The sequence below is a fragment of the Numida meleagris genome, chromosome 3 (genome assembly GCF_002078875.1).
Source record: "Numida meleagris isolate 19003 breed g44 Domestic line chromosome 3, NumMel1.0, whole genome shotgun sequence".
Classification (NCBI taxonomy): Eukaryota; Metazoa; Chordata; class Aves; order Galliformes; family Numididae; genus Numida; species Numida meleagris.
In genome coordinates this window covers 8,538,063-8,564,394 of record NC_034411.1, presented here as the reverse complement: position 1 = coordinate 8,564,394, position 26,332 = coordinate 8,538,063, and the positions used below count along the sequence as shown (strand labels likewise).

General features: G+C 40.7%; 2 protein-coding genes and 1 long non-coding RNA gene across 7 annotated transcripts in view; 2 read left to right on the top strand and 1 right to left on the bottom strand.

The window, feature by feature from the left end:
* Positions 1-4,811, top strand: part of FOXN2 (forkhead box N2) — a 29,637-nt gene extending 24,826 nt beyond the window's left edge. For both annotated transcript variants that reach the window (XM_021392949.1, XM_021392948.1), the window contains exon 6: positions 205-4,811. In XM_021392949.1, coding sequence (XP_021248624.1) covers positions 205-722 — 518 coding nt within the window. In that variant the 3' untranslated portion in view covers positions 723-4,811. The remainder of the gene's footprint in view (positions 1-204) is intronic.
* LOC110397027 lies at positions 5,022-12,707 on the bottom strand. Of its 3 annotated transcripts, none has more exons than XR_002437469.1 (4): positions 12,574-12,707; positions 10,837-12,122; positions 9,179-9,284; positions 5,022-9,068 (listed from the first exon to the last, which is right to left on the bottom strand). It is a non-coding gene; the product is annotated as an uncharacterized LOC110397027 (long non-coding RNA). The 3 variants fall into 3 exon arrangements; XR_002437470.1 differs by lacking the exon at positions 5,022-9,068 and having other exon boundaries at positions 10,837-10,954; positions 11,436-12,122; XR_002437472.1 differs by lacking the exons at positions 5,022-9,068; positions 9,179-9,284 and having other exon boundaries at positions 10,836-12,122.
* The window catches only part of PPP1R21 (protein phosphatase 1 regulatory subunit 21), a 28,413-nt gene continuing 15,042 nt past the window's right edge, over positions 12,962-26,332 (top strand). The window contains exons 1-10 of one of the 2 annotated variants that reach the window (XM_021392947.1): positions 12,987-13,126; positions 14,251-14,293; positions 16,039-16,107; positions 16,514-16,660; positions 18,475-18,576; positions 19,233-19,397; positions 19,493-19,551; positions 21,909-22,003; positions 23,228-23,280; positions 25,361-25,510. In XM_021392947.1, coding sequence (XP_021248622.1) covers positions 14,279-14,293; positions 16,039-16,107; positions 16,514-16,660; positions 18,475-18,576; positions 19,233-19,397; positions 19,493-19,551; positions 21,909-22,003; positions 23,228-23,280; positions 25,361-25,510 — 855 coding nt within the window. In that variant the 5' untranslated portion in view covers positions 12,987-13,126; positions 14,251-14,278. Of the gene's footprint in view, positions 13,127-14,250; positions 14,294-16,038; positions 16,108-16,513; positions 16,661-18,474; positions 18,577-19,232; positions 19,398-19,492; positions 19,552-21,908; positions 22,004-23,227; positions 23,281-25,360; positions 25,511-26,332 lie in introns of both variants that reach the window. The other variant, XM_021392946.1, reaches the window with a different exon arrangement.

The window sequence follows — 26,332 nt, the reverse complement described above, 5'->3', positions numbered from 1 at the left end:
AGCTACTTCAGTGTTTCTCCAACTTTTATTTGTGATTAGCTGAAGACAATTGCCTTCTGTGGATGGCAGGAAATGTGCATAAGATATACTAGCTCTTAAATGCTCACTTCCAGCTTACTCTTTGCAGTCAGCAGCCAAAGTGTGGGTTTTTTCAAAGGTGATGTCATTGGGTATACACTTACTGATGGAATTCATTTTTAATAGGTGAGAAACCTCAGTCTCTGAAGACACCTAAGAAGAGGAGTTATGGCAGCGCGTTTAATCCTTCCAGTTCCATAAATTTGCAAGAAAATGATTCTGCAGCCACCAATATTGATCCGAAGGAGGATCATAATTACAGTGCTAGCAGCATGGGTTCGCAGCGTTGCGCATCTAGGTCCAGTGTGTCTTCCTTGTCCTCCGTTGATGAGGTGTATGAATTTATCTCCAAGAACAGCCATGCTGGCAGCGATGGTAGCGAAGGATTTCACAGTGAAGTGGATACAGACGTTGACTATGAAGACGATCCTCTTGGAGACAGTGGCTATGCATCACAACCTTGTGTAGATACCTCTGAGAAAAGTCAGCCTAGCAACAAAGCACTCAAGGAGTTATGTCAAGAAATTGATGAGGAGCTGAAAGAAGCAGCGGGGTCCCTGCTCCACCTTGCTGGCATCCAGACGTGCTTGGGTTCCTTAATAAGTACTGCAAAGACTCACGGTCACAAGCAAAGGAAAAAATAGTATGTTTGTCAATGTTGAATATATACATATATTTTTTTTAATTGTGGCAATACTCTTCTACTTTTACCCTTCACAAGGGAGATCAAAGCCATAAGAGGACTCATTGCTTTTTTATTTTTGGCACTAACTGTAATTTAGCCATTTATTTTTAAATCACTGCCTAAAAAGAAAAAAAAAAATTAAACTCAGATTAGAAGAGATGCATGACTTGTGAAAACCTGAAAGCATACTTCTTAATGATCTTTTTTTTCTTTTTCTTTTTTTTTCTTTTAAATAGTTATTTTTTTCCCAGAGTTATATTTGCTCAGATGCATGTTATGGTTCATGTTGACATCTCTGCTGGCCCCATCTGCAGAGGTGAATTTTGCCCCGTCTGAGGGCTCTGACTTTCATGTAAAGATTTAAAAAGGAGGAGAAAAAAGAAAAGAAAGAAGGAAAAAAAAAAAAAAAACCGTTCTGGCCTGAATTACCTCCTCCCATGTGCTTTCTCTGCTCTTCTAACTGCTCTTCAGTGGAAATGCTGCAGAGGCAGCTCCCAGGGGCTGCAGTTTTCAGCCCATCCAGTGCAATGGCTGAAAAACTGCAGCGCTGCAGGAGGTGCCCTCAGCGAGATGTGAGTACCCCGGGCAGAGGGAAGGAGTACAGCCCTCCCGGGCAGAATGGACAAGGGGTAGTTGAGGTGGGTGCCATCCTCTGTTTTATTTTTCTTTCCTGCTTGTACCCCCACTGCCAACCTGCTGTCTGTAGGTCAGCTTCCTGAACCTGTTGGGGTTTTTTGTTGTTGGTTTTTGTTTTTTTTTGAGCTTTTTTCCATTTTAAGACATAGTGTCTTGGGGCGCAGAGGCTAGGGAGTCACTTTCTTGCAGATGCACGCAAATCTTGAGTGTAGCCAACAGTGAAAACTGCCACTTGCCAAGCTTGATGTCCTCTTATCACTGCCACTGTTGAACATGTAGTAGAATGGTAGAACTGTAGAATATCCTGAGTTGGAAGGGACCCATAAGGATCATTGAGTACAACTCCAGGCTCCACATAGCACCGCCTGATAATCAGACCATGTGTCTGAGAGTGTGCATTAGCAGAAGTTCTGCTGCTGTCCCACTGCCACATCTGCCCCCTTGCTCCCCAGTGGAACAGATGGACTCAGAGAATAAAGAACAGCAGCTCGTGCTGTTTAAAATGGAAGTGAGGTAGAGGTTTTAGGTGGCTGGGTCATGAATGACCACTGAAAAGAGAATTTTCACCCCTAACCTAAAACAAAGCCAGATAGGTTCTTTCTGAATCTCTGAACACAGGAAAGCAATTTCATTTTTTTTGGCTGTCCATACTTTCTGTTTCCCAAATCAGCGTGCCTTCTGCTCCGTGAATCCTTTTGGCCTGCCACATGCAGTGCATCTAACAAGCAAGGCTAGCCTTTGCCCCTTGGATGTCTGTTGTAACTCAGGAGGACTTCTCTGTTTTGGGAAGGAATTCCTTCACAATTCATTTTTGCAATAAAAGAGTCTCTTTAGAGTTCCCACGCATCTTTTGGCCAAAAAAATTTTAGTAGCATGGTGAATTTTTTCCTCTTTAATTTAAATAAGTTGTGGTTTCTGATCTTTTATTGTTTTTTTTTTAAAGAAAAAAGGTTTTCTGTTCAGAAATGGGTATGCAGTTCTGTTAGAGTGGGTTTTAACAGTGCTGTAAGAGTAAGGATGCCTTAAGTATGTATCAGAATCTTAGACAACTATAAGAGGTCATCTTTCCTGTTTCTGAAGGGCAGTGTGATGTGCCATAAAGTTTTTAGCTAGCACATTAAGCTGTTGTTTCCAGCAGGTGTTGGGCAAAGCCGAGTAAGAGTTAGAAGTAGGAAACCAGCGTCCACTGTTTCGGTTGTTGAAGACAGTGCTGGGTTCAGCCAAAAGCTAACCTTCCCCTGGAGGAATGTTTTTCTGGCTCTTGAGAGGCCTTTTAGAAATCCATGTTTTTTCGTATTTGTCAGTCTTTTCATGAGTACTGCCATAAACTTCTACTTTAAATATGAATACAGCCGTGCTGCTGAAGGTCTGCTTCTTTAAGGGCCTGGTTCAGTGCCTCTTGAAGACAATAGTGGTGCTCCCACTGATTTCATGGCTGTTGGATCAAGCCTGAAATATCTGAGGTTCTTTTGTAGCATGTTTTGGAATTCAAAGCCAACTTTTTTTTTTAAAGCACAAACACTAGAAAATGTCTTTTCCTTTTTTTTTTTTTTTTTCATTTACTTTGGTTTTAAGAATGAATAGTTTTATTTCTTGAAAGGGAAGAAAAGCACTCTGATGCATTCTGGCTTTGTGTTAATGCCCATTAGTCTACACCTGTAACAGGACAACGTTTGTACAGATGTGTATGTCTTCTGGATATCACAAGTGGTGCATTAGCCAATTAGATCTGATATTGGAGGTGTCACTGATGGATAGTAGGGGAAAACTCACTGTTTAAAAGAAAGTTACAGATAAATGCAGTGGTTCTTAGGATTTTTGGAAGTGGAGATGTGAATGCTCAGTGGAACTACTTTTTGCTCATAGTTTGCTTTTGCGTTTTGATGGAATACTGCAAAGGGCAGAGTCTGCATCAATGCAGAAAATGAGGATTCACCTACAAAGAGATGCTGTTAGCCCTCAGGAGTTTTGCTCAGTGCCATGACTTCGGTGGGGTGCTGTTGAAGAAGGGTGCCATATGGCTCGTGCTGGAGTTGGTTGCAACTTTCCTCCAGCTTCCAAGGAAAGCTGGATCAAGGTCCAGTTACTTGGGAAGCCGTGCCGATATCAGCTCCGCGGTTGGGTTTGGTTCTGAGCTTCTTTTGGCCTTGGATAAAACCTGAGGAGGTCGATACTTAATTAGGAGCGTGGCTGTGCCACGACTAACCCTGAAGCTGGTGATGGTGGCTTCAGTGTTACTGAAGGTATGGGACTGGGAAGCTACCAATGCATTTAATGACCATATGCAACAAGCAATAAACCTACGCTGATGAGCAGCTAACAGTGAAAGCTGCATCCATCCTCACAGCTTTCAGCAGGAGAACTGAAGGTCAGAATAGCTGCGGTTCCTTTTGCTTCCATAGCTAGAATGGGGTTTTGGGTTTGTTTGCCACCTGAGTTAAAGACCCTGGTGTATATAGTATAAATGGAGTATAATTAAAAGTTATTTTGACTGTTGGTGGGTTGGTTTTCTTTAGTGACATATGTAAAATGTTCATGCCAATGGTTGACTCAAATATACTTTAACAGCAGTTAAAAGGCAACAAAAGTATTAATGAACCACCTTCAATTCTTTAAACACGGTGGAGAAGTGCATGGGACTGGTGTGGAAGGGAGGCTGCTCTGCTTTGGATAAATTGTGGTGTGAATACTGTACAAACCTGTACTGGTCTGTCAGACCCAGATACTAAATTATTGCTTTTGTGAAAGTTGCCTCAAATGTTTTAAAATCCAATTTTAAAATGGAGGTTGCCTAGTTTGCGGCTTCTCATTAGACTGAAAAGTAAAAGCTTTGGTTAAAGCAAACTACACTCATACATGTTAATAACGGTGTAGTCAAAATATTTATTAAAAAGAAGAAATAGACTATTTTAAATGTTGCACCTGCCATTCTATCTTAAAGCACATTCTTCACAACTAACTGCCAGTGCCATTACCAAGTCTGTTTTATAAATGTACATTTCTTCAAACTAAAAAGTGCATAATTAAAAGTATTATGTTGCTGCCATATAGTGATATAAAACATTTTATAATTGCCAATTCATTGTAACTATTATTTATTTAAAAGTGAATTGTAAGAATGCTTTCTGATCAAATGAACCAGAGTTGTTTTTAAGATGTTCCCTCTAGCTTGTTTCTGATGTAGCATAAGCAGCGTCCTTGGGTTTGGTTAGGATAATTTTGCCCGTAGGTGACCAATTCTAACCCTTTTTCCTCTACTTTTAGTCCTTTACCCGTTTTAAAGAATATTTACAGAAGTTTAGTTTTTTGTATGCTAATCTCTGTTAATTAAAATGTTTATAAAGTTTATTTTTACCAAAGAGATGCAATTCATTATGACAAAATATTGCAGAATAAACTTTGTTTTATAACATTTGTGACTTTTCTGCCCACATTTTTCATGCAGATGATCAAAGGGGCTTTTATAAAATAAACGGCATTGCAAACAGAAAGTGCTGCGTTCTCTCTTTATCCACAGATCGTGGTATTAGTCCCAAAGGGTGCTCTGAGAGCCCCCTGCTTTCCTTTAAATCTCTTCCACGAGAGTGGGTTTGTTTGGAAAAACAAAAGGAGATGTAATTCGTTGTAGGTCTCTGCTTGGTTAAGAACGTTGCATGCACGTGGAAGTAATGTGTATGGTAGCAAGACCCCATCAGTTCATAGCAGGGTTTGTTTTCAGGTGAGTTCATCCGTAACTGGCCGTAATATTTCAAGTATATCCTATTAAGGCTGAGGTTTAATGGAACTTGAGGAATGTTCTGACATCTTGGAAACTGCTGGAATACTGCTATGCACCTTTTGTCCTCGTGTGAGACATCTCACCTCTTTAATTTCGCTTTTTTGCAAAAAAACTCAAGTTTTTTTCTGATGAATTGTCTTTGATTACTTGGTTCTATATCTGTATCACTGCAGTTAAGCTGCTTGTATAGCACTCAGAGATCAGCAGTGCAGTATAGGATGGATAATTTCAAGAGCATATCCCTGGATAAAGCTGCATAGTTCTCACTTGATGCTTTTTCAGTATTTCCTTTAGCTGTGATTGATGGGATCTGCTGCACCCTTATGCGTAAGGCCTTGTGGAAGGCCTACCAGTGGCAACGCCCTCCTCCAGCAGCAGGAGCAAAATGCTCCCATCCCATTTTCCACTTGTCTCAGCTTGCACCCTGCTCCTGGGACAGATCTGCTGCCTGGATGAGCGCACGTGCGTGAACTCCTCGTGGTGCCTGGGAAGCAGAGTTATCAGGAGGTGGGAGCAGAATTGTGTAAGCGTTCACTTCAGTGTAGCTCATACAGAAATTACTTTTCTTGGACAAAACCACAGCTAAGAATCATGTGTTAATGACATCTAATTGTTATTCACACCATTGTTGTTAAATGTCAGAGAGCATTTTTCTTTGTGACTGCTGGGAATTACCCTCAGTGTGGAGCCACAGCTCCTGAAGTAAAGCATTCACCAAAGCAGTTACCCAGGTATGCCCTCTGGATTTGGAGGACATCTGTTCAGGAAATACTACTTAGATTAGATTTATTTTTAACAATGCATGTCTAAATTCGACACAGAATGTGCTGATTCTTTCTTAGATCTCGAGTTTCCGTGTACCTGTAGTGTTCTTAATTTGAGTGTTCTGCGTGTGTATCTGTGTAACAGCAAACATCTGGCAGCTTTGTGGCAATCACATAGGAGTACAAGTAAAAGTCCAGCAACGTTATTGTGAACTTCCCTAGTGTATCTGGATGTAGAAACTCCTGTTTTGAGCTGTAAGTTGTTCTTGCGTCTGAGACAAGACAGTAGTATCAGCTGTGCTTGAAGTTCTCAGTCTTCAGATGGTGTGGGTTTCTTATTCTCCTTGTTCTTCAAGCAGGCTCTCCTGAAAGCTACCTGCTCTTGCAGCTACAACCCATTTCCAGCTAACATAATTAGTTATCCCCTGCCAGTGTTTGTCTAAAGAGCTTCGTTAAACACGAGTGCTTATTTTCCCATTGCCTCAGTACAAAAGCAATCATTCCTCTCCTTGGGCTCTTGAGCTACTAAACAAACCAAGATCATTTGCTTTCCGTTTGGAAGACATGATCTGCATTCCTTGTAGCCACCCTTCCGGTTCTTTTAGCTCAGTCCTGGTTTGCATTCAGTGTGCTGACACACGCATGGCAGGAGCTACGTACGGATGCTCCTCAGGAATGTCAGTGCTTTCTGCAAGCCGGCCTCAGTGCTGCCCTGCCTTTGCAGCTCTGCTCCTAGGAGATGCCTCTTCTGCTGTCATCATACTTTGAGTCATCAGAATGACTACCTTCAACCAAGTACTTCTCTGCTCTTTCAGCATCTACAAAAGGACAGGTGACTTATTACAGTTGCACGTTTAGGTGAGCTTTTCGTTTATGCTGGTTGTCTCCACTTCTGTAATCCCCACTTCTATTAATGGGCAGCATACTCATTTGGACTGGATGCACAGTTTTTGCATCCATTCCTAAAAAGATGGTGGTAATTCATTTCTTGGTTATTGCCTTGCCCACAGACTCAGGTTGGTCCCTATCAGCCCAACCTCAGAAGCCCTCAGGTGTCCAGTGCTTTTCACCTGGCATGTGGTATTTTGGAAAACTCTGCACTTCATTACATTTAAAAGTTGATTTCATGTCTCCAACACTTTTTTTTTTTTTTTTTATTCCATCAAATTGGCATTTTGGTATTTTCTCGCTAAGATCTGGCAGGTTCTCATTTGCTTTAAATGCTTAAATGAGCTCAGCAAACCAAATTTTCAGTCATTTTCTGGGAGGGTGCGTTTTCCTCTCTCTCCTAAGCTTTGTGCATGTTTTTTGAGCTGCTGGTGGAGGATTCCATGCTCTGCATACGCAACCTGACCTCCACAAATTACAGGCATTTTATCTTTCTTTTCCTTTGGCTGTGGGTAATTGGAAAAGATTAAAAGTCCACCTGTTGTGTTGGGCTATGGTGTGCTTGCCAGAACAACCTGCTGTCTCCATGGGGTCCCTGAGCCCTTCCTTGAGGCAGGTACCGTGTTGGTAGAGTGGAGCCCTTTCAAAAGAAAAGCCAGATGTTTCCTTAAGCCTCCCAGTGGCTACACAGCTATTGTGCTGAGTGCAATGGTGCTACATGCTACCTTAAAAAAATGTTGCTGCGGTGCTTCGTGATGTCACCTTGACCCAATCATAACCCACTTCTGTGAGCGCAGTGCTGACTCCCCAGAGAAGCATCCGTGGAGTGACAGCAGCATCCCATGCAGTCGTCGCTAAGCAACAGGATTCAGCTTTCAGCAGGATCTAATTTTAAAGTATTTAACCCTAGATCTGTCAAGGCTCATTATTTCCGATGTGGTTGTTAATCCCTACTTGTTGGTGTCCGACAAATTGCAGCTTTGGAAATACCCTGGTTCTCGTGGTGTGGCAATTTTATGTGCAGCACCTAGTGCCAGGCAGACCTTGATCCAAAATTTGATTTTAGTGCTGATCTGTGCACAGAAATGGTGGGTGCCGTTAGAAGTGGAAAACTGTGCGCTGTCCTTCTGTGACTCTGCCTTTCTTTGCTAGCTTGTTCCTCTCTAAGGAATACTATTTTTCAAATGAATGAATGCTTACGGGTGGAAAGGTGCCAAGAACACTTTGGCTTTCATTTTTAGCAATGTTATGTGTGCTCTCACTATTAGCTGGATTTCACTGAGGTCCAGAAGCCTGTCTTCTTCTCTAAAGCCATTCCAACACAGTGCTGGCATTCTGAAATGGAGGACGGTTGTTTTTTTTTTTTTTTTCGTTTTCTAGCTGTCAAGCTTAAAAGATTACAAAGAACATTTACAGATCACTATGAAGTGCCAATGAATATATATTTTAAACAGCTTGCTGCATTTTATTTCTGTCTAAAGTGTAGAGTCCTGGAAGCCTACTCTCATATTTTACAAAACATGAACTTATTTCTGACGGTGTCATTCCTTGATTCATTAATACATATCGCCTTAAAGTGCATTCCAGTTTGCTGCTCGCATCTTAAAGGCACGTGGTATTTCACTCAGCTGCCAAAATGCTGCTTCTGTTGCTCAGTATCAACCACAAAAGGAAGGAAAAACACTGAAGAAAACACACGCACAAATAAAATGTAGTAAAATGCAAGGAAAAATGATTGGACCATTTGTATTTAAAAAAAGGTGTGAATATCGTCCATCACAGCTTTGTAAACTCCCCTAAGATCCTTCTTCCTGCTATTGTTAGGATTCAGACCCGGCGCTGCTTCTCCTTTCCAGTTCACACTGATACAGAAAGACAGTTCCACTTCTGCCACAGCCCCTTTTCCAGCAGCCGGTGTGATCGCAGTGCCCCCCTGCTGCCCTTCTGTTCTCCTGGGGATCCCCTCTTCTGCTCCTTCAGGTCCGTGTCTCCCATCCCCGCCTGGGATGCTGAAATAATCGCTTAGTGCTCTCTCCTTTCGCTCTCCTTAGGCTGTTCCCGTGGGGAACCTGTCCCCTTCTCATCTCTTCTTCCACAATAGTTTTTTTGTCCATTTTGCTCATTCCAAAAGTCTAAACTATTTTTGGTGGTGCCACTTTAAGTCCTCATAAACAGGAATAGTTCTGATTAAAATGTACCCTAAATGACCAGCAAATGCACCGGGTCTCTCTTCTTTTCTCTGCAATGTTGAGAAAACAAAAGCAAAGCCGTGCCACCTTTGCTGCAGATACAGCTCCTGCTTTGCTGATGTCCACAACTTGCATACAATAAAAAACATTCACTACTCACTTTAAAATCTCCATAGTCCTCCTCCTCAGTTCTTTTATTTTTCTCTGTGAAATTGGTTAATTTGGCTCACTCAAAGTACTGCACGCTTTCTGTGTTTTTCTTTCTCCTGCAAAAGAGCAAAATTAGAATGTGAGCGCTTGAGGACTTATTTGGGTCAATGTTTTCCCCAAAAGAAGAAAAGCAGGAAATGAGGTTGTAGGGTGTGAGTAGACCTCCAATAAAAGATGGCAGATCTAGGGAACAGGTGTCATTTGCCTGGAAGAGATGAAATTCCACTTTGAAAAAAAATGGAAACAAAATGTTCTCAGCTGTTGCAGAGTTCTGGTGTTAAGTGGAGCAGATACCAGCTCTTTTTTTTGGTGAAGATACCAAAGTCGCTGCTCTTGCACCAAGGGCTGGTATGGGCTGTCCTGCAGTGGAACCAATCCCCAAGGAGAAAGGTTTGGAGCATGTGAAGAAAACTTGCACGAGCTGCAAAGTCCGCCCTGAACTATCACAGGCAGCTTGCTTGCTCAGTTTTTCCATCTTCTTGTTCTCAGTATTTCTGTGCAAAGATACCACTCCCCCCGGTCACGCACACACCCTATAGATGACTCAAGCTATTTATCCTATGGGCTGGGAAAGGACACAAGAGGCAGAGGCTTGTTTTAATTTCTATTTTTATATGCTACGGAAACACTGAAATTATGATAATGAAGACTACAGATAACGAAACTGTTTTGTGAAGTACATTTCTGTATATGTCATACATTTTTGAGCGCTTGGCTTTTTTAAATTTTATCAGAATAATCAGATTTTGAAAGAGGTGAAAGGTTGCACATAACAAAAGGCTCGCTACAGAGTCATCGTGAGAAATAACGAGTGCATATTGTGAGCACGTATCCTGCTGTTCATACTTGCCGTTGCTAAGATAACAGAAACAAAACACCAGTTTAGGGTGTTTGCAGCTTCTGAGGATGTGGTTTATGCATTTCTTGTGATAGTCTGGTGACTGAAGATGGCTCCTTTCCAAATATTTTTGAATTTTTTCCAGACCTTAGAAACCCTTTTGTTGTGAACACTTGAAAGCATGTAAGTGATGACAATGAAGTTTATTTTCCCAAAGCACAGAAAACATCCTGGATGACTGAAAATACATTCTTTGTTTGTTTCTCTATATGCACCTATTCACAGGATAAGCAAAATGCAAGTTCTGGTTAACCAGACAGAGGAAAAAACACTGTTGAGCAGGGAATGAAGGATAAATGAGCCTGAAAGTAGAACATACCCGAACAATCACTGTAATTCCTAAATAAATGTTCTGTCTTGAGACACCGCCTAGAATTCAGCACCCATTGTACTAGCTGCTGGGCACAGATGCAAGAAAAGGACAACCTCTGATCCACTGTATATCCTTGGCGCTCTATTCACTCCAGTGAGAGCCAACAAGACAAGCACAAATGCTATGTCCCTTGTAAGGGATTATTTTGCTCAACGTGCTTCAGCTTGCATCAAGTTTTGCTGTGGCAATGTGTCCTTTTATTCATGTGGGTGGACTTGCAGAAGACAATATTTTGGGGGTCCTGTGGCAACCGCACCACACTACTCAGCATTCCACTCAGTTGACTTCTCTCGCTCTGATCTTATGATGACAGAGTCAGTCTCACACAATTACATACCGGATCACTGGCGGGCAAGCATGACTACACTGTGCTGCAGCAATGCGTGCTGTGCACCCCACCAGAGCAGTGGTTGGACAGCCCTGCTCTCTGGGGGAGGCAGGTATTAAGAAAGTGCCTGAGAGGGAAAAGCACAACAAAGACATTTTTCAGAGCTGCAAGAAGGGAAAATAGCAATGCAAATAGTTGCAATCACAAATGAAAAGGATAAATCTGACAATCTGCTAAGAGAAAGTAAAACATTAAAAGAAAACTTCTGTTACATGCATGGTAGAGGAACTTTGACTCAACAAAAACTTTACCAAGCACCACTATGGAACAGTGATAAATTACATTACATGTTGCTAGCACTATTCTCATGAAGGATCCATAGAAGACGATAACGAGACAGCACCATTTTGAAACACATGAAGCCAGCTGGGTGCTCAGAATGCACTGAAATCTACCTGTTAATAGAAGCTTAAACATCTCACAGTCAGCTCTCAGCCTTTCAGCCTTTCAGCAGTAAGACCACCTATCTTTTGATCCACTCAGTCTGCTCACATTGTAAGAAACTGGCATTACCTCCTATGATAAATTCCCTATATAACAGAACGTACGTTTGGATCTTGCCATTTTACAGGGATGCAGGCAAATGAAGTCTGTGTTCCTCCACCAGTCACTCACTGTTGCAATCAGTGGGGAAGCAATTCACTCAGCTACGGCTACACACTCCACGTCCCTCAGCTCCCTTTCCCAGCTTTCAGCTGTGAAACCCCTCTGTCAGCATTGACTGCACCAAACATAAGGAGAAAATTCTATCACAAAAGCATCTTTGAACTCATCACAAAATGGGAGTGCCACATTTTGCAACATACGCTCAAAGCATTTCAGCGTAACATTTCATGAAAGATACATCCGAGAAAATCAAACCCAAACATACAGGCTTAGAATCAGGTAAAGGTTTTCAATAATTTACCAGTGTAACATTTGGCACACTGAGATGTGATTAACCCCCGCATGCTGAACAGCAATCGCAGTGCACTTCCAACTACTTTGTTAGGAACTTCAGTAGGGAATGTGAAATGGAGAAGTAGCAGTGTAACACAAGTCCACTGTTAAACACTAGAGATTCTTTATTCCCACATAGCTATTTGAGCTCTTGTGGTCAGTCAGAACAGCAAGATCATTGGGGTGAACAATGAAAATATATCTTTTGCTTTTGCCCTCTTTTAGACTTCCTAAAAACGTGCAGTCTCCATTCGTGGCAATATGGATCAACGACACGTCCTCCAACATACGGATTCCTGCAGAGATACAAAGATATTTTCTAATCTGAGCACATATTTACTAATCACCTGCACATCACCAGGTGCTCACATTATACCGGTGAAGTACCATTACAGTTTTGCCTTATTATTTTTTTTCCTTGCACACCTGTTCGCGGTCATTTTCAAAACCAGAATCCTTCACGAGAGGGATGTCTGGCATAACTGGGAACACCTACTGCGGTACCCTTCAGCTTCTGCTCGCAGAGCGCTGATGGTGTACACACATCTCAACGTACAGCAAATGGGAGGATGGCTCAGCTCTAAACAAAGGGACGTGAGAGGTGGCACAGAAGGGCTCTGGGGAACCATAGGGTGTCAATGCTGAAAACGGCCCCGGGGACTGCGGGCTGTGAGCAAACTGCTCGCACTGCAGCAGCTTGACTGCCCTTCCCTTCTGAGGGTCGGACCCACGGGATGACCCAAGTACCGGGTAGATCTAACAGCCTGCGCAGACACGCGGCCGGGCGGCCGCCCGTTCGGGCGCGGAGCTCCCCCTAGCGCCAGCCGTGCCTCAGCCGGACCGCCGCCCCGCCCGGGCGAGCGGCAGCGCTGCAGCGCCCCGCGCCGGGCTCCGCCAAAATGGCGCCCGCGCCGCGCCACGGCCCCCACCCGACCTCCCGCGCTCACGTTGCGCAGGGCCCGGCGGCTGTTGCTATGACAACAGCAGCCTCTGGGACGGCCTCCCTGGGGTCACGCGACCCAACCCGCCTTCCCACCCCCCTCCGTGCCGCCATCTTGGAAGTTGCGTCAAGATGGTGGCGCCGGCGACTTAAGCTCCGCCCACGGTCCCCGCGGGAACGAAGCGATGTGGTGACGTCATCACGCTGCCGCCGCACGAACCCGGAAGTGCGTCTTTCTCCGGTGGGCGTGCGGGGTCGGCGGCTCCGTTAGCGCTGGTACGGCTGTGCCGGGGCAGGGGGATGGCGGCCACCGCGGAGCTGCAGGGGAAGTACCAGAAGCTGGCTCAGGAATACTCTAAGGTATCAGGAGCCCGTCCGCGAGCAGCGGCCGCCACCCCGCTCCAGCCGCTCTCCGCGCGTCCGCTACTTGCCGCCGCCTGACGGTCGCCCCTCTGAGGGGGCGGGGGCCCTTCCCCGCACAGCCCCGGTGCTGCCCGCAGCTCTGCCGCCCGGCTTCGGCGGGGCGGGGCTGAAGGGCTGATCCTTGTGCAGGTCGAGGTGACGGGGGCCCAAAGATCCCCTCTTTGTGAGGAGAGCACACACTTGGGCAGGCTGGGGGTGTGGGTTCGCAGACACGGGCGGAGCGTGGTGTTGCCGCCTGCTGGCTGGTCAAACCGCAGTGAGGCGAGGTGGCCTCGTCTGCAAAGCATCTGTGGGACAAGCAGGTGGTTCTGCTGCGCTGGGGAAGCGAGATGAGCCGTGCTTTCCCTTGGCTTTCCACTTCGCAGTCAGGCGTGAGGCTTAGCCGTCTTCTTGAGTGTGCGTCTGTGCTGCTCTTACCTACAGCCGCTGAGTTTGCTCTGCCCGGTGGATATGGATGTCATTGGTAGTAGGGGTGCTTGCAGGGGTGCTGCAGCATCTTGGCAGTGAGGACGCTTGACTTCACACCTGTCCTGTGCCTGTTCCCATCCTTTTGCAGCTGCCTAAGGTGACTGACTGCTTCTCGTTTCTTGTACTGCTTAAAAAGTGTTTGCAAAGACGTCTGTCCAGCAAGAGAAAATGCTTTTCTCTTTCAACGCATTTGAAATTATTTCCTAAATGGTGGGAGTCATGGTTAATCCAAAGCTCTTTTCTCTGTTTGCTCACTGAAAAGGAGATGAGGCTTTGGTTTTGAATGTCATAGTTTTTCTACAACCTTGAGAAAGAAAGCCAGCGCTTAAGTTTCATGTATCTCTGCATCAAAAAGAGCTTTGCACAAGAGGCTGACTGTATTTGACACCTTTCTCAAGATTACAGAATAATGCGTCATTAAATACTATTCTCCTTGGAGCTGCTGTAAATGACTGTACAGCATCTAAATTGTTCACAGATACATGTGTATTTCTTAAACTCACCTTGTGGAAACACTTAAGGAAACTGAATTGACTTTGGGGTTTTGTCTGTCACAGGTGTTATCTGTTCATATTTCTTGTTGCTTTCTACAGTGGTCCTGCTGTACCTTGGACATTAAATATGGCTCAGGATAAGGTAATTGAGGGACTTTACTGTTTGATTCCTGAATGAAACTTTGCTATGTGGACCTTCTGACTATAGCTTTGGAACGTTCCAACTGCTGGATCCTCTCTCTTCTACAATCACATTGTCCAAAAGCGTTCTTTTAACTTTGTCTTGCAACTGTCAGCCTGCAATGTTCCACTGGTTCTTTATGGGAACTCTTTTTTAGTCTTCTCCCACTTCTTGTTGAGCAGCCCCAGAACACTGTGGGAATCACCTTTCCAGGTAACTCATTTCATACAAGTAATCAGTTGGTGAGTTGGTGGTTTATTGTGTGCAGGTGGAAAAGGAGAGTAGTCCCGTAAGGCTATTTGTCTGTTCACTGATTGTGCTGTGGAAGCTAGGAAAAGAGGCAGACGAGCTGAATAGATTCAGAAAGTGATAAAATGATCCTTTGCCGGGTACTTCCCTTTCCTCTCAGTTCAGACCAGTCCAGAAGAAGGGTCTGTGTTCTCAAACTTTTCTTCCCTTTGAGTTACAGCTTCTTGCTCTCTCACACAGCCCTAATTGAAGCAGTAGTTGGAGAGCGTTCAACCTGTGACAACCTTTGGTGGATGATGCTTCGGCTTAGTTATCTTGATGCAGCACGGTTGAGCTAGTTCGTTCTGTTTCATCTCTGCACTTCACATGTTGCTGCCTTAGTGGCTGTGTCAGAAAGAGGAATTGAAAGCTACTGCGCTGCTGCTTCTTGCTGGGGACACCCTGTGCTTGGAAGTCTCTGACGCTCTTGCAAGTTTCTTTCTGACCTTTGTGATGCCTGAGCAGCACAATGGGAATACTGCAGGCCAAAAGCCTGTGTTTAGCCATGTCAATTGGGTTTTGACATTCTGAAGTATTTTCAGCCATGATATTGAAAAGGTTTGCTGTTGCTGATTCACATTGAATCTTGCCTTTTATACTTCTGCCAGAGGTGTTCCCAAAGACTATACGAACCCCTTTAATTTGTATCTGTAACAGCTGGACTAAAACATATCAAATGATTATAAACTACCATTGAAGAAAGAAACCAGGATTCAAGCAATCATCGAGAAAGGGGAAGCTGACGCTGTTGGTATCCGTGCTGCCACAGGGTAGAGGTACTCTGTGAAGTGACTGGGAAAGAGGCTTCTTGAGTGTCCTATTCCACCTTAGTGATTTGTAGCTCAGATTTGTGAACATGAGCAAGTCTGAGAGGACTTCTTGTATGCTTTGTTATATTTTCTTCAAGCGTTTGTCGAGCTGTTCTGTGGATTATCTGCTGCTAGTGGTAATATGTACTTTTCCTTAAAGTATAGCTAAGCTCTTCTTGAATTGAGATTTTAACTGTTTATTCTGAGCCTCTCTTGTGTTCCTGAGCCAGTCATAGACAGTCCTGGGGAGAAGAAGGAAGAGACAGAAGCAGCAATGAATCTGAGCAAGGATTTGCAACTTTTCCTTAGTTGTTTACAGTTCTTGAAACCTTAACTATATGTTAGTAACTAATCTTCATGTTAGTTATTAAGCATTATGTTTTACTTGACTCAGAAAGTTCAGCTGGTAAAATAACATCTTGGTTCTTGTCAGTTCAGGATACAAATTTGGTGTGATTTTTCTACCTGCAAAACTGCCTTCTTGAACAGAATACTTAAAGAAGCGTGCACATCTAGTGCTGTTGTGAAAGTATACGATGTTTTATGCATGTTCTAGTGAGTGGCTGTTTGTTTGTCTTGTGTAGTTAATGGCATCTCTTTATTTTTCAGCTTCGAGCTCAGAACCAAGTACTGAAAAAAGGAGTTGTAGATGAGCAAGCGAACTCTGCGTCTCTGAAGGTAATCTCTAAAAACTGCTCATGTCAGATGTATTAAGCTGTGACAAAATAGGTAAATGGAAGTGTTTTTTTTTTTGAACTCGGTATTGTGATTAGAAAAATAAAGAAAGAAATTAGTAAGAAATTCTGTTCTGTGGCTGCTGTGTTCGTTGTTCTCTGTAGGTGCTGATACTGTGAAAGTGGAAGGTTGCTTTTTAATGATTAATTTATACAATGAAGTATCTACTTGAGAGTGATCTGCAGGCAGCTAAGGGAAGGAGAATGTTTTTTAGTTTAGGAGCAATACTTTTTATCTTGTCACTGTTCAAATATGGAAGAAAGACAATTTTTTAATGAGTTCTTACGATGCTTTTTTATTAAAATAATGTGTGGAAATTTTTTTTAAATTGAACTCTTTGGTCACCAAGGAGCAAGTGAAGATGAAGGACCAATCGCTGAGGAAACTGCAGCAAGAAATGGACAGCCTGACCTTTCGAAATCAGCAGCTTGCCAAACGGGTGGAGTTACTTCAAGATGAACTTTCGTTAAGTGAAACTAGGGGCAAGAAGAACAAGGTATATGCTAAAGATGCAAACAATTTGCTTAGCAGATCTTTCAATCGCCTGTCAACATTTTCTCTTGATTTCTAGCAACAGTTGTATTAGGACTTTAGCTGTATGTTCTTGCCAGCACTTTGATTGTTAACTGATATGTTAGTGAAAATTTCCACAGATTAATTATATATACATGTGAACTTGTTCGTCGCTTCTCTTTGTAGTGCATCTGCTAGCTGATGCTGAATTGCTGTCTCCCTTTTAAGATCTTCATTAAATGTTTAAATGGCTGAGAAAGATCTTGGAGCTCTGTGATTAATCTGCTGTTATGAGGGAAACAGACTGTCTTTTTTTCTCTTTGCTTCCCACCTCTTTGCTGTGTAATTCTGATGTATAACTCATCAGCCTAAGATGGTAGAATTTGTGGTAGGCTCTTATATGAAGTCTAAGTTCTTAGCTGGTTCTCCTTTTATTGTTTAAAAATGACAGAAAATTTCAGTACTGAGATCTTTCTTTGTCGGAATGTGTGCTGATCAAATCTGGTTCTAGCATGTTCTTCGGATGTCTAAGACTGACTACAACTTCTGTAGGTAATGTCAAGAGTTTCAGAGGTGGTATGTCTGGACTTGAATAATTTCCTCAAGCATCCTTTGATACTGTCCTGATTTTTTTTTTTTCCAGGAGAAATCTCTTTGGTCATCTATTCTCTTTAGGCATCCCCCAAAACGTACAATATCAGCTGTGATGACTGATGTTAAAGAGGTCACTCAACTGATTAATGATATGCTCATCTTTCTTTCTTTTCTCTAAACACCTATGCATTATTATCTACTTGCTTGACAAGTGTAGTGCCTTTAATTTACATTATTCACCACAGTAGAGTAGTGTGGAATTCACCATCCTTCAAAATGCATTTTGGTCCTTTTCTTATTTCCCATTACGTAACCTATAGCTTCACTAGACGTTTCCAAGTCTGGGAGGACCTCAGCCTGGCTTGAGTAGCTTTGCGAACCATTGCCACTGATTTTTTTCTTTTTCCTTTCATATTCAGCTGCCAGAATGCCTTGTTTTATATTATTTTAAGATGTGTTTCTGGTAAATGGAGTGTATCTAAAAGGTAGTTTTACCTATAGGGTCTCGATGAGTACGTTCTATTGGACGTAAAACTACTAAATTCCACATCATCCTATTTATGATGCTTGCTGATGGGAGACAAAGTAGGTTGCATCTAGGTCTATTTAGATTGTTTCTGATGGATGATTTGTGTCAGGAGGGGAGCATATGCCTGTGTTTCAGGTGTTCTAGTTCATAGAACTTGTGCTCTCCAGTGCCACTATGCATGATTCGGTGTCAGACTGTAGAGTGCTTCTCATGGTTATTCCTCATCTCTCATGTGACCAGGCCAGATTAAACATGGATGCTTGATGAAGGAGAATGTGCCTTATATGTAGCTCCTGGAACTAAGTAAGCCTTTGTGCATAGGTTTTAATGTTATTGACTGCTTGGAATCATGCAAGATTCAAATAATGTAAAATCTGAACCTGCCCATAGAAGCCATTTCATGTGAATGAATGTGAAGTCTGTGTAGAGGCTTCCTTAGCCCTTGCTAGATAAACATTCTACCACAGTACAGTTTTAGCATGAAGGAAAAAGTGCTGTTTTTAAGCTAATGCTGTGTTCAGTATGTATATTGGTAGATACATTTGTTTCAGTGGAATACATATTCCTGTGCTTCTATTGGAAATTAGTGATTGTGATGTGTTTTCAGACACCTGATTGTGTTTTGGGATACCCCCACATACTTGAGGATAATGCATGCATCTGTTTTCTTCCAGAAAAGTTCAGAATCTTCATCTCAGTTGAGTCAAGAGCAGAAAAGTGTCTTCAATGAAGATCTTCAGAAGAAAATAGAAGAGAATGAACGACTGCATATACTTGTGAGTAAATTTTTAGTCTTTTTTTAGTTAATAAAACTGGTCACACAAACAATGATGAAGAAAATAAAACAGCGCCTAAAAACTTGTTGCTTAGGCATTTAGTTGCATGCAAATAGTAGATTAGATCTGACAATATTTCTTATAAATATATTCCCATTGTAAACAAGAAAGTATCTTGACTTTAGGTTCTTAGGACCACCTGTAAAATATTTCATATAACAATCTTTTTCTCACTTAAATTAGCTGTCATTAAAAGTAAAAAAAAATCTACTGGAAGCACTCATGTGGTTAGTACTGAGTTGGAAACTTCTAGATTCACTAACTGTTTTCAAGTTGCTTTGAAGCTTAACATATTTACTGCAAATTGCCATAATTGAGTCAAGAATACATTTCACTTCAGTTTAGAAAACGTGAGCAGAAAACCTTGTGGTTCAAATTTGATTTCTCAAAATTCCATCAGTAATATTTTAAGTGCTTCATGTTACAGATCTTTTGGTAAGCAGAAAGTACTTGGCTCCTGAATTTTTTTTTTCTGTAAACAACAATATAGAATTTCTGCTTGTACTTGTTTTGAACCTGAACATTAGTGTAACTCATAGAACTAGGTTTCGTAGTAAAATGAAACTTTTATGTGAGATCTTCTTTTCTCGTTTCAGTTCTTTGAAGCAGATGAGCAGCATAAACTTTTAGAAGCAGAACTGAGAACTAAACTGGAAGTTCTGGAAGCTGATGCTGCCCAGCATCAAGCTGTGGTGGACAGCTTAACGAGGAAGTACACGGATACCATTGAAAAGCTGCAGAATGATAAATCTAAATTGGAAGTAAGGAGCTTTTCTGTTATGTGGCAAGTTCAAAAAGTATTGAAATGTTTTGCTCTGTCAGTAATTACATTGTGAGATTATCTTCTTGCATAAAGATCAAGTCTCAGACACTAGAAAGAGAAGCTAAGGACTGTAGGCTTCGAACCGAAGAATGGTAAGTGTTTTTCTTTAATATAATGAATGACAACTTGATTTAAACGATTAACTTGATGACTTTTAAAGAGTAATAATGTTTTTTTTAAAAAGTTGATAAAACAGAAAATACAGGGCAACAGTATATTATCAAGATGATGCAGGTTTGACCTCTTCGTTCTGCTGAGTATGTGACTAGACAGTCAGATCCAGAGGCAGCTCTTACTAAGCAATCTTGTCTGCCAGGATATCTTAGGTGGCTGTGAAGTAGAAGAGTGCTTGTAATCGAACACTGTAAACTGTAAGGAAGCTACTGAACTTGTATGAAACAAAGATAGGAGTTTATAAAAGCTGCACATGGAGGGGGGAAAAAAACAACAAAAAAAAATCGTACAAAACTTAGGTAGGATATGCCAAGACAACCAGCTAAGGAGATTGAACAATTCCCTCTCATTCTTCCCCCCATTGCCTCCTGAACAGTAGCTTTTTCTTCAGGTAGAACAGTCAGCTAGAATATTTGAAGTGTTGTGTTTTTGTTTTTTTTTTTTCTCAAGGATTCTATTGCTAGTTTGGAATACTCTTATTGTATTGAAGTCAAGTTGTAGAAAATGGGAAGTTAGACTGTGGGCCAGATCAAGTTAGGGTGTACTTCTCCAAAGTTCCTTACTGAAGTGCATTTAAAAAAAAAAATTGCTATACAGACCTTGGTTGTAATGGATAAAGTGCATAGTAGTGGTCACTGGTCAGATGAAAAACTTCTTTGCAATAGTAATCATAAAAGTATATACGCTATTTTGGTAGATACGAAGATACTTGAATTCTCCTAACTCTAATTAAACAGTCATTGTGAATTCACCTGTGAATATGACTTGAAAAGATGATGAAAGCTGTGTTTTACTACTGCTTGCTGTTTTTTTTTTTTTAAGAGATGTTTAAAAAAAGCATTGTCTTAATCTACTTTTAATTAAAAGCATATCTGTTGCATCTGACTGGGTAATTAATGTTACTGTAAGAAATTGTCTCTACCATTTAAGAAGAGAGGCTTTTAAAAATAAAGCCTGGTACTTAGTGATTTCAGCCATTGAAATAAAGATCTGTTGAACACTGGACATAATATTCCTTTGTGCAAGCACTGATCTTTTATTTTCCCCGGCTTTTCAGTAGAAGAGATCCGTTTTTCTTTTAGATCCAAGCTTTATCCTAGAAAGGCAAGGGATGTAATACTTGACAGTGTGCATACCTAGAAAATTAGAGGACAAAATGTAAAGCAAAACATATCAAGTGACTTGTAAGCCATTAGTTTATGTTATAGGAGGAAAACATTTCTACTTCTGCAATTTGTCCGAGTTTTTCTGTCATGCCTAATGCTACCGTATTTCAAACTATACTGTTTCTATGCAATTTTGGGTCTGTTCTTCAAGAAAAATCTCTGTTAATGTGCATTACCTACTTATTGGCTAGTTTCTCCATATATTGCTTGTCTATTTGGATTCTTCTCTATCAGTCCTGATAAAATTCCATGTATTTCAATGTTTTAATGAAAGTGAAAACAAACAATCTCTTTGACACCTTCCTCCTACCCTCCAATATACGTGCAGGAGTTCTAGATGTCAAAATGGAAACAAAACATTGAAGATTTTGAGGGCCTAAGTTGGGTAAGGTGTAGAATTTTGGTCTGAAAAATAAATACCTGTTAGTCTTTGTATATAATGCTGGAATAGTTTACTGTTCGTGTCTATCCAAGAGATATGAATAATCATAACTCAGATTTGTCTCTATATGCAATCAGATGCAAATGAGGCAGATCTAGGGAAAAATTGCTTCAGAATGCATCAGAACAATTTGCAAAATCTTGTGAGAACAAATGGTGTGGTAAAAATGCCTAAACACAGGGCTTTGAAAAGCTCTCAAGATGCTTCTAATGATGATGTGGCAATTTACTGAATTGTCAACATCTCACTGCTTGCGTATTGAAATACCATATTGAGTGTATGGTAGCTAACATAAAGGCCCTTTTGCATTTGCATTCAAATTTCACTAGGAAATAATATTTTTATACAACACACTCTAACTGTGGAACTAGAAAATAATGTGAAGATCAACTTTGATGTAAATTGAGACACATTTGGGATTTACACATTTTTTGCATCTTTCAATGCATTTGTTAATGATTGAAATACATTCACATATTGTAAATGTGACACAGGAGAGAGGATGACTCCTACTCTCGTCTTTCTGGCATCAGAAAGAGACATATCCTGTGCACTCAAGGGTTGCTTAGGGTGAGCTAAGGTGGTGGTGATACAGATGAACTTTTAAAGTTTTACAATGTATATGTGTGTGCTTTTTTGTTTGTTTGTTTTTTGTTCTGTTATTTAGTCAGCAACAGTTAAAGAATCTTCAAGCAGCTTTGGGCAGTAGACTGGAAGAATCTTTATGCATAATCAATGAAAAAGTACCTTTTAATGACACAAGTACGTATTGCCTTGGTGTATGTTTTTTAGCCCTCTTAACTTCTGGGTATTCATCTGGAAGTAATGCACTTCGAGAATTAAAATGCATTAGATGTATAAGAAAAGTTGGACATGTAAACAGGCACCTAGTGCTAATTGTAATGTGTGTTCTTAAAGGTCCCTTCCAACCCAAACCGTTCAGTGATTCTATGATGGCATTCATCTTTTTGTTTAGTGATCTTAAAATATCAAATGTTATATAAAATGGAAATCAAAACTTTAAAGTGTTTTTGCGTAACTTACTGCTTGTGTTGCTTAGTGTTGACAGAATATTGTGAAAGGTGAAGGTTTCTCCACTTCTTTAGGTTTTCATCTCAAAGGATGGTACTGTCAGAGTGTATTTAGAGTCCCATTAAACCGAAGATAAGCTAGTAGCTGTGGAAATACATTGCTTAAATAATGATCTGTGCTTTGTGGGAAGTCTGTCACATTGCTCATCTCTGATTAGAAAACACTCAGACTACTACTTATTTGTCTTTTGTCTTGGGCTCACTCATCTTTTCAAGGAGAAGATACTTTGAATTTGGGACAGGGACTTTTGACCCTCATACAGAGTAATATGCTTAGATATCAGTGCTTTGAGTTGATATCTGTTTTTCCTGTCTCCGTTCCTCTCACAAGTAAGGAGCTTTGCCTACTATCCTCTTGTTTATGCTTCTCTGGCTGATATCTACAGGTGGTTGTCCTTGTAGCAAGAGCTTTGATGCAAATAACTCATCTGCTTACGCAACTGCCCTGATCACATAGCACTCTTGTGCTTGTGTAGAAAACACTGCAGGAATGGAAAGCTCTTAAGTTACAGAAGAATGAGAGAAAGTTTGGAAGTGTTCATCTGCTTTGGATTCCATTATGAATAATAGGAAAATAGTGAAAAATACTGCTCTTCTGTGCAAGAAAATTCTTTTGTTTCCTATCAAATTTTGGGGTGTTCTGATAATTAAATCAGACTTTAAAGGCAAATGTGGAAATACTTTCTCTCCACTTAGTCACAGTAATGATTATTAAATGAAGGTGGTTAGTCCAACCTCATTAAGTCAGTTCTTCCAATTTTTATTATTACTTACATGAACTATAATGTTACTGCAATGAAATTTTCATTTAAATTGTTATATACCAATAAATGTTCTTTTCTAAAAAAAAAAAAAAATGTTTTAATAAGTACATATCTCAATTTCTGCCCTGCAGGATCTAATCGGTACAATGCTCTGAATGTACCATTACACAACAGAAGATATCAGGTAAGCACTTCTTGGGACTTCATATGTAAAGAAGTAACTTTCTACACAGGTATTGAATAAAACCTGCCATCTTAGTGACCCAAAATGGCAGAAGATGGCCTGTCTTACTTATCGTGGTACTCCAAGAAAAATTGCCTCCACAAAGCCTCTGCACTTCTTAAAGATACTTTTCTCTTGGGTTTTTAATACTTGACTGCTTATCTCACCCTGACCTAAACCTAGTTTATTAACTCCTGGATGGTAACTGTTGTAGGTTTTGTTTCAATTATGCCTCTGTAGGAAGAAGGGCAAAAAGGCTTAAATATTTCTTTAGTAAAAGTTACGTGAAATATTCTTTTTTACAATGCCAACCTGCAGAAGGTTAGAACTTCAACATTTTATTTTTAAAGATGTGTTAGTTTAGAGGATTTAATCTTCTTATTGAAAAAAGAAAGCTTTGTTATTTTAAATTCCATTTCACTCAAAGTCAGCTTCTTTGGTTGCATTACCGGAGCTCCGAAGAATGTTTTTCTTTGTAAACTGTGTTGGTGTACACTAGAGTACCACACTAGTTAATATTACTTGTCATTGCTTGTAATCCTTTCAAAGAATAGATCATGTAATTTTGAGAACTCTATGGAGTATATTCACAGTTTATGAAATACTTCCAGACAAACACTTTTTATTGCAGCCAAATCACCCTTAATCATTTAAATATTATTAAATAACTTCAAACAGTTTCAGTTTATTACTGTAATATCACCAACTTTCTTGGGAGCGTGACTTGCTCAGTATTCAAAAATGCACCATAGTCCTGTGTGAATTTCAAAACTTATTAGGAATTTAACTGGAGTAAATGAGATACTTTGGTGATGTCAGTATTGAGTAGACTGCTGTGCTATCAATGAGGATGGACTCCACAATGCAGGGAAGGTGGTTAGTCCAACTTGTATGGCTAGAACTTTCAAGGTAGTGCATTCACATTTCACTGTAGAAAGCTTTCAAAGCTTTCTCCTTTCTTTGGAAGTAAGCCTATGAACGGCCTTGTTCCTGGTAAGTCTGCTGTGTAAACTGGCAACCTGCTGTACAGTTCTGTGATGGGAATGGTCTTAATTCAGCCTGTTGCTGAGTACTAGAAAATATCTGAATAACTGCATGGAGTTTCTCTTTACTGGTATGCAATAGTGCATTCTGAGAGAACTTCACATTTCATGATCTGCAATTTTGAAAATGTTCTAGGACGGATTTTTACGACAATCTTTGCCATTCTATTGTAGAAGCACTGGCTACAGTATGAAGGACAGCAAATAAAGTTTAATGGTCTGCTTTCCTTCCTTGCGTAACTGATTGACATATATGGACTGAGTATAATAACTGTGTTATTTGCCCACAAACCTGATCCACAGTTTAGATTCGCTTCGTTTAATACTTCTTTGGAGAATTACCAGCACAAGAATAATTCATTCTTGCCTGGAGTATCACGCTATTCTGTATTCTATATCTACAGTAGAACATGATTTTCTTTTTCGCTGCCTTTGCTTTTTTTGGACTGCCCCATTTTGAATTTGTTTCTCAGATACCTTCCTACTACAGTAAAGCTGAAGAACAGGCTTATGAGCAGCAGCTCAGTTCTTTCCAGGTGGGAGAACTGAGTGCTACTGAACAGATAAGCAGAAGCCTTTTATTCTTTTGTCCCATTGTTTTTTAGTACTTAGTTAAGCTTCCACAGCCAGTCATTAAAAACTTCTCACTGTTTCCACACTTACAGAACTGAACTGTCATCAGTAATTAATCTGTTGATCTTTAGAAGTCTGGCCTTGTAGTAACTGCAAGTGTTCTTATGGCCGATAGTTTGAGAAATTGAGCAAAAGAAAGCATCATCTGTGTGGAGTATGCTTTATCAGAGAAAAACATGCACTTCTAAATTGTGTTGTAGTATAGTAAAAAACTTATTCTAAAAGTTGTAATGATTGCTGTTGTGTTTTAGGTTGAACTAGTAGGAAAGAAGTTCATAGCGTTTTTCTTGTATCTCAACATAGAATCTTTTTTGTATTTTAATAGGTTCATGTCAAAAAAATCATTTTTATAACTGTCTTCACAGCTCAAGTTGCGAGACCTTGCTGGCCAGGCATTGTCTTTCATTCAAGAAATTGTAACAGCTCTTCTGAATTTTCATACGTATACTGAGCAGAAGGTCCAGATCTTTCCCATTGATTCTGCAACAGACGCTATATCACCATTAAATCAGAAGGTAAAATTTTCTGATTACAGCTGTATGTGTATTCAGTTATATAGAATTTCATGAGTGAATAATCTTTGTCATGGAAACTTCTACCACTTTAACTGGAAAGCTATAAATGTGTTCCTGAGAGGCAACCTCTCTTGCATGAGAGGTCTTTTCTGTTGCGTGAATTGCCTGCAGGCAAAGGGATGGTTAAAACACAGCATGGAGAGCAGCAGCATGGTCATCAAATCAAAGCTTTGCTTTTGAAATGTTGAATTGAAATGCATTCAGCTGATTATTTAAGTATTGCACTGCTACCTAGATGCTTGTCTTAGCTGATATAAAAATGTACTGGGGTATGGAAGATGTTGAGACAGAAGGTCCTGTGTTTGAAGGGTGTAACTACAACATTAAATAAACTGGATGTAAGCTGTGTTTATGAAGGAGACTGTTCACTTGTCAAATAACTCTAAAACTTATTTTGGGCTGACTGTGTGAAGAGCTCTCATGTAAGTGTTCTGAAGTTTCAAGTCTTAACGTATGTTGATGTTGAGAAGCCTGACCTGACTTTTCCCATGCAACTCGATGAGAAGATTTCTTTTTCTTAGGGTATCTTCCAGAGCTCTCAAGATGCATCTTTTGAGTTTTTCTTTCTATGCCGTAAACATAGATAATAATTTTGTGCACAAATATTTGTGCAGAAGGTCAATATATGTATGCTTTGGAATAAAACTGTTTTAACATCGAGTTGTTGACTTCATAGCATCAGTGTGCAAACATGCATTAAAGTTGCTAAACGACCCAGTGTTTTGTGATTCAACTGATTATTTCAACTTAGTAGTTTGTATG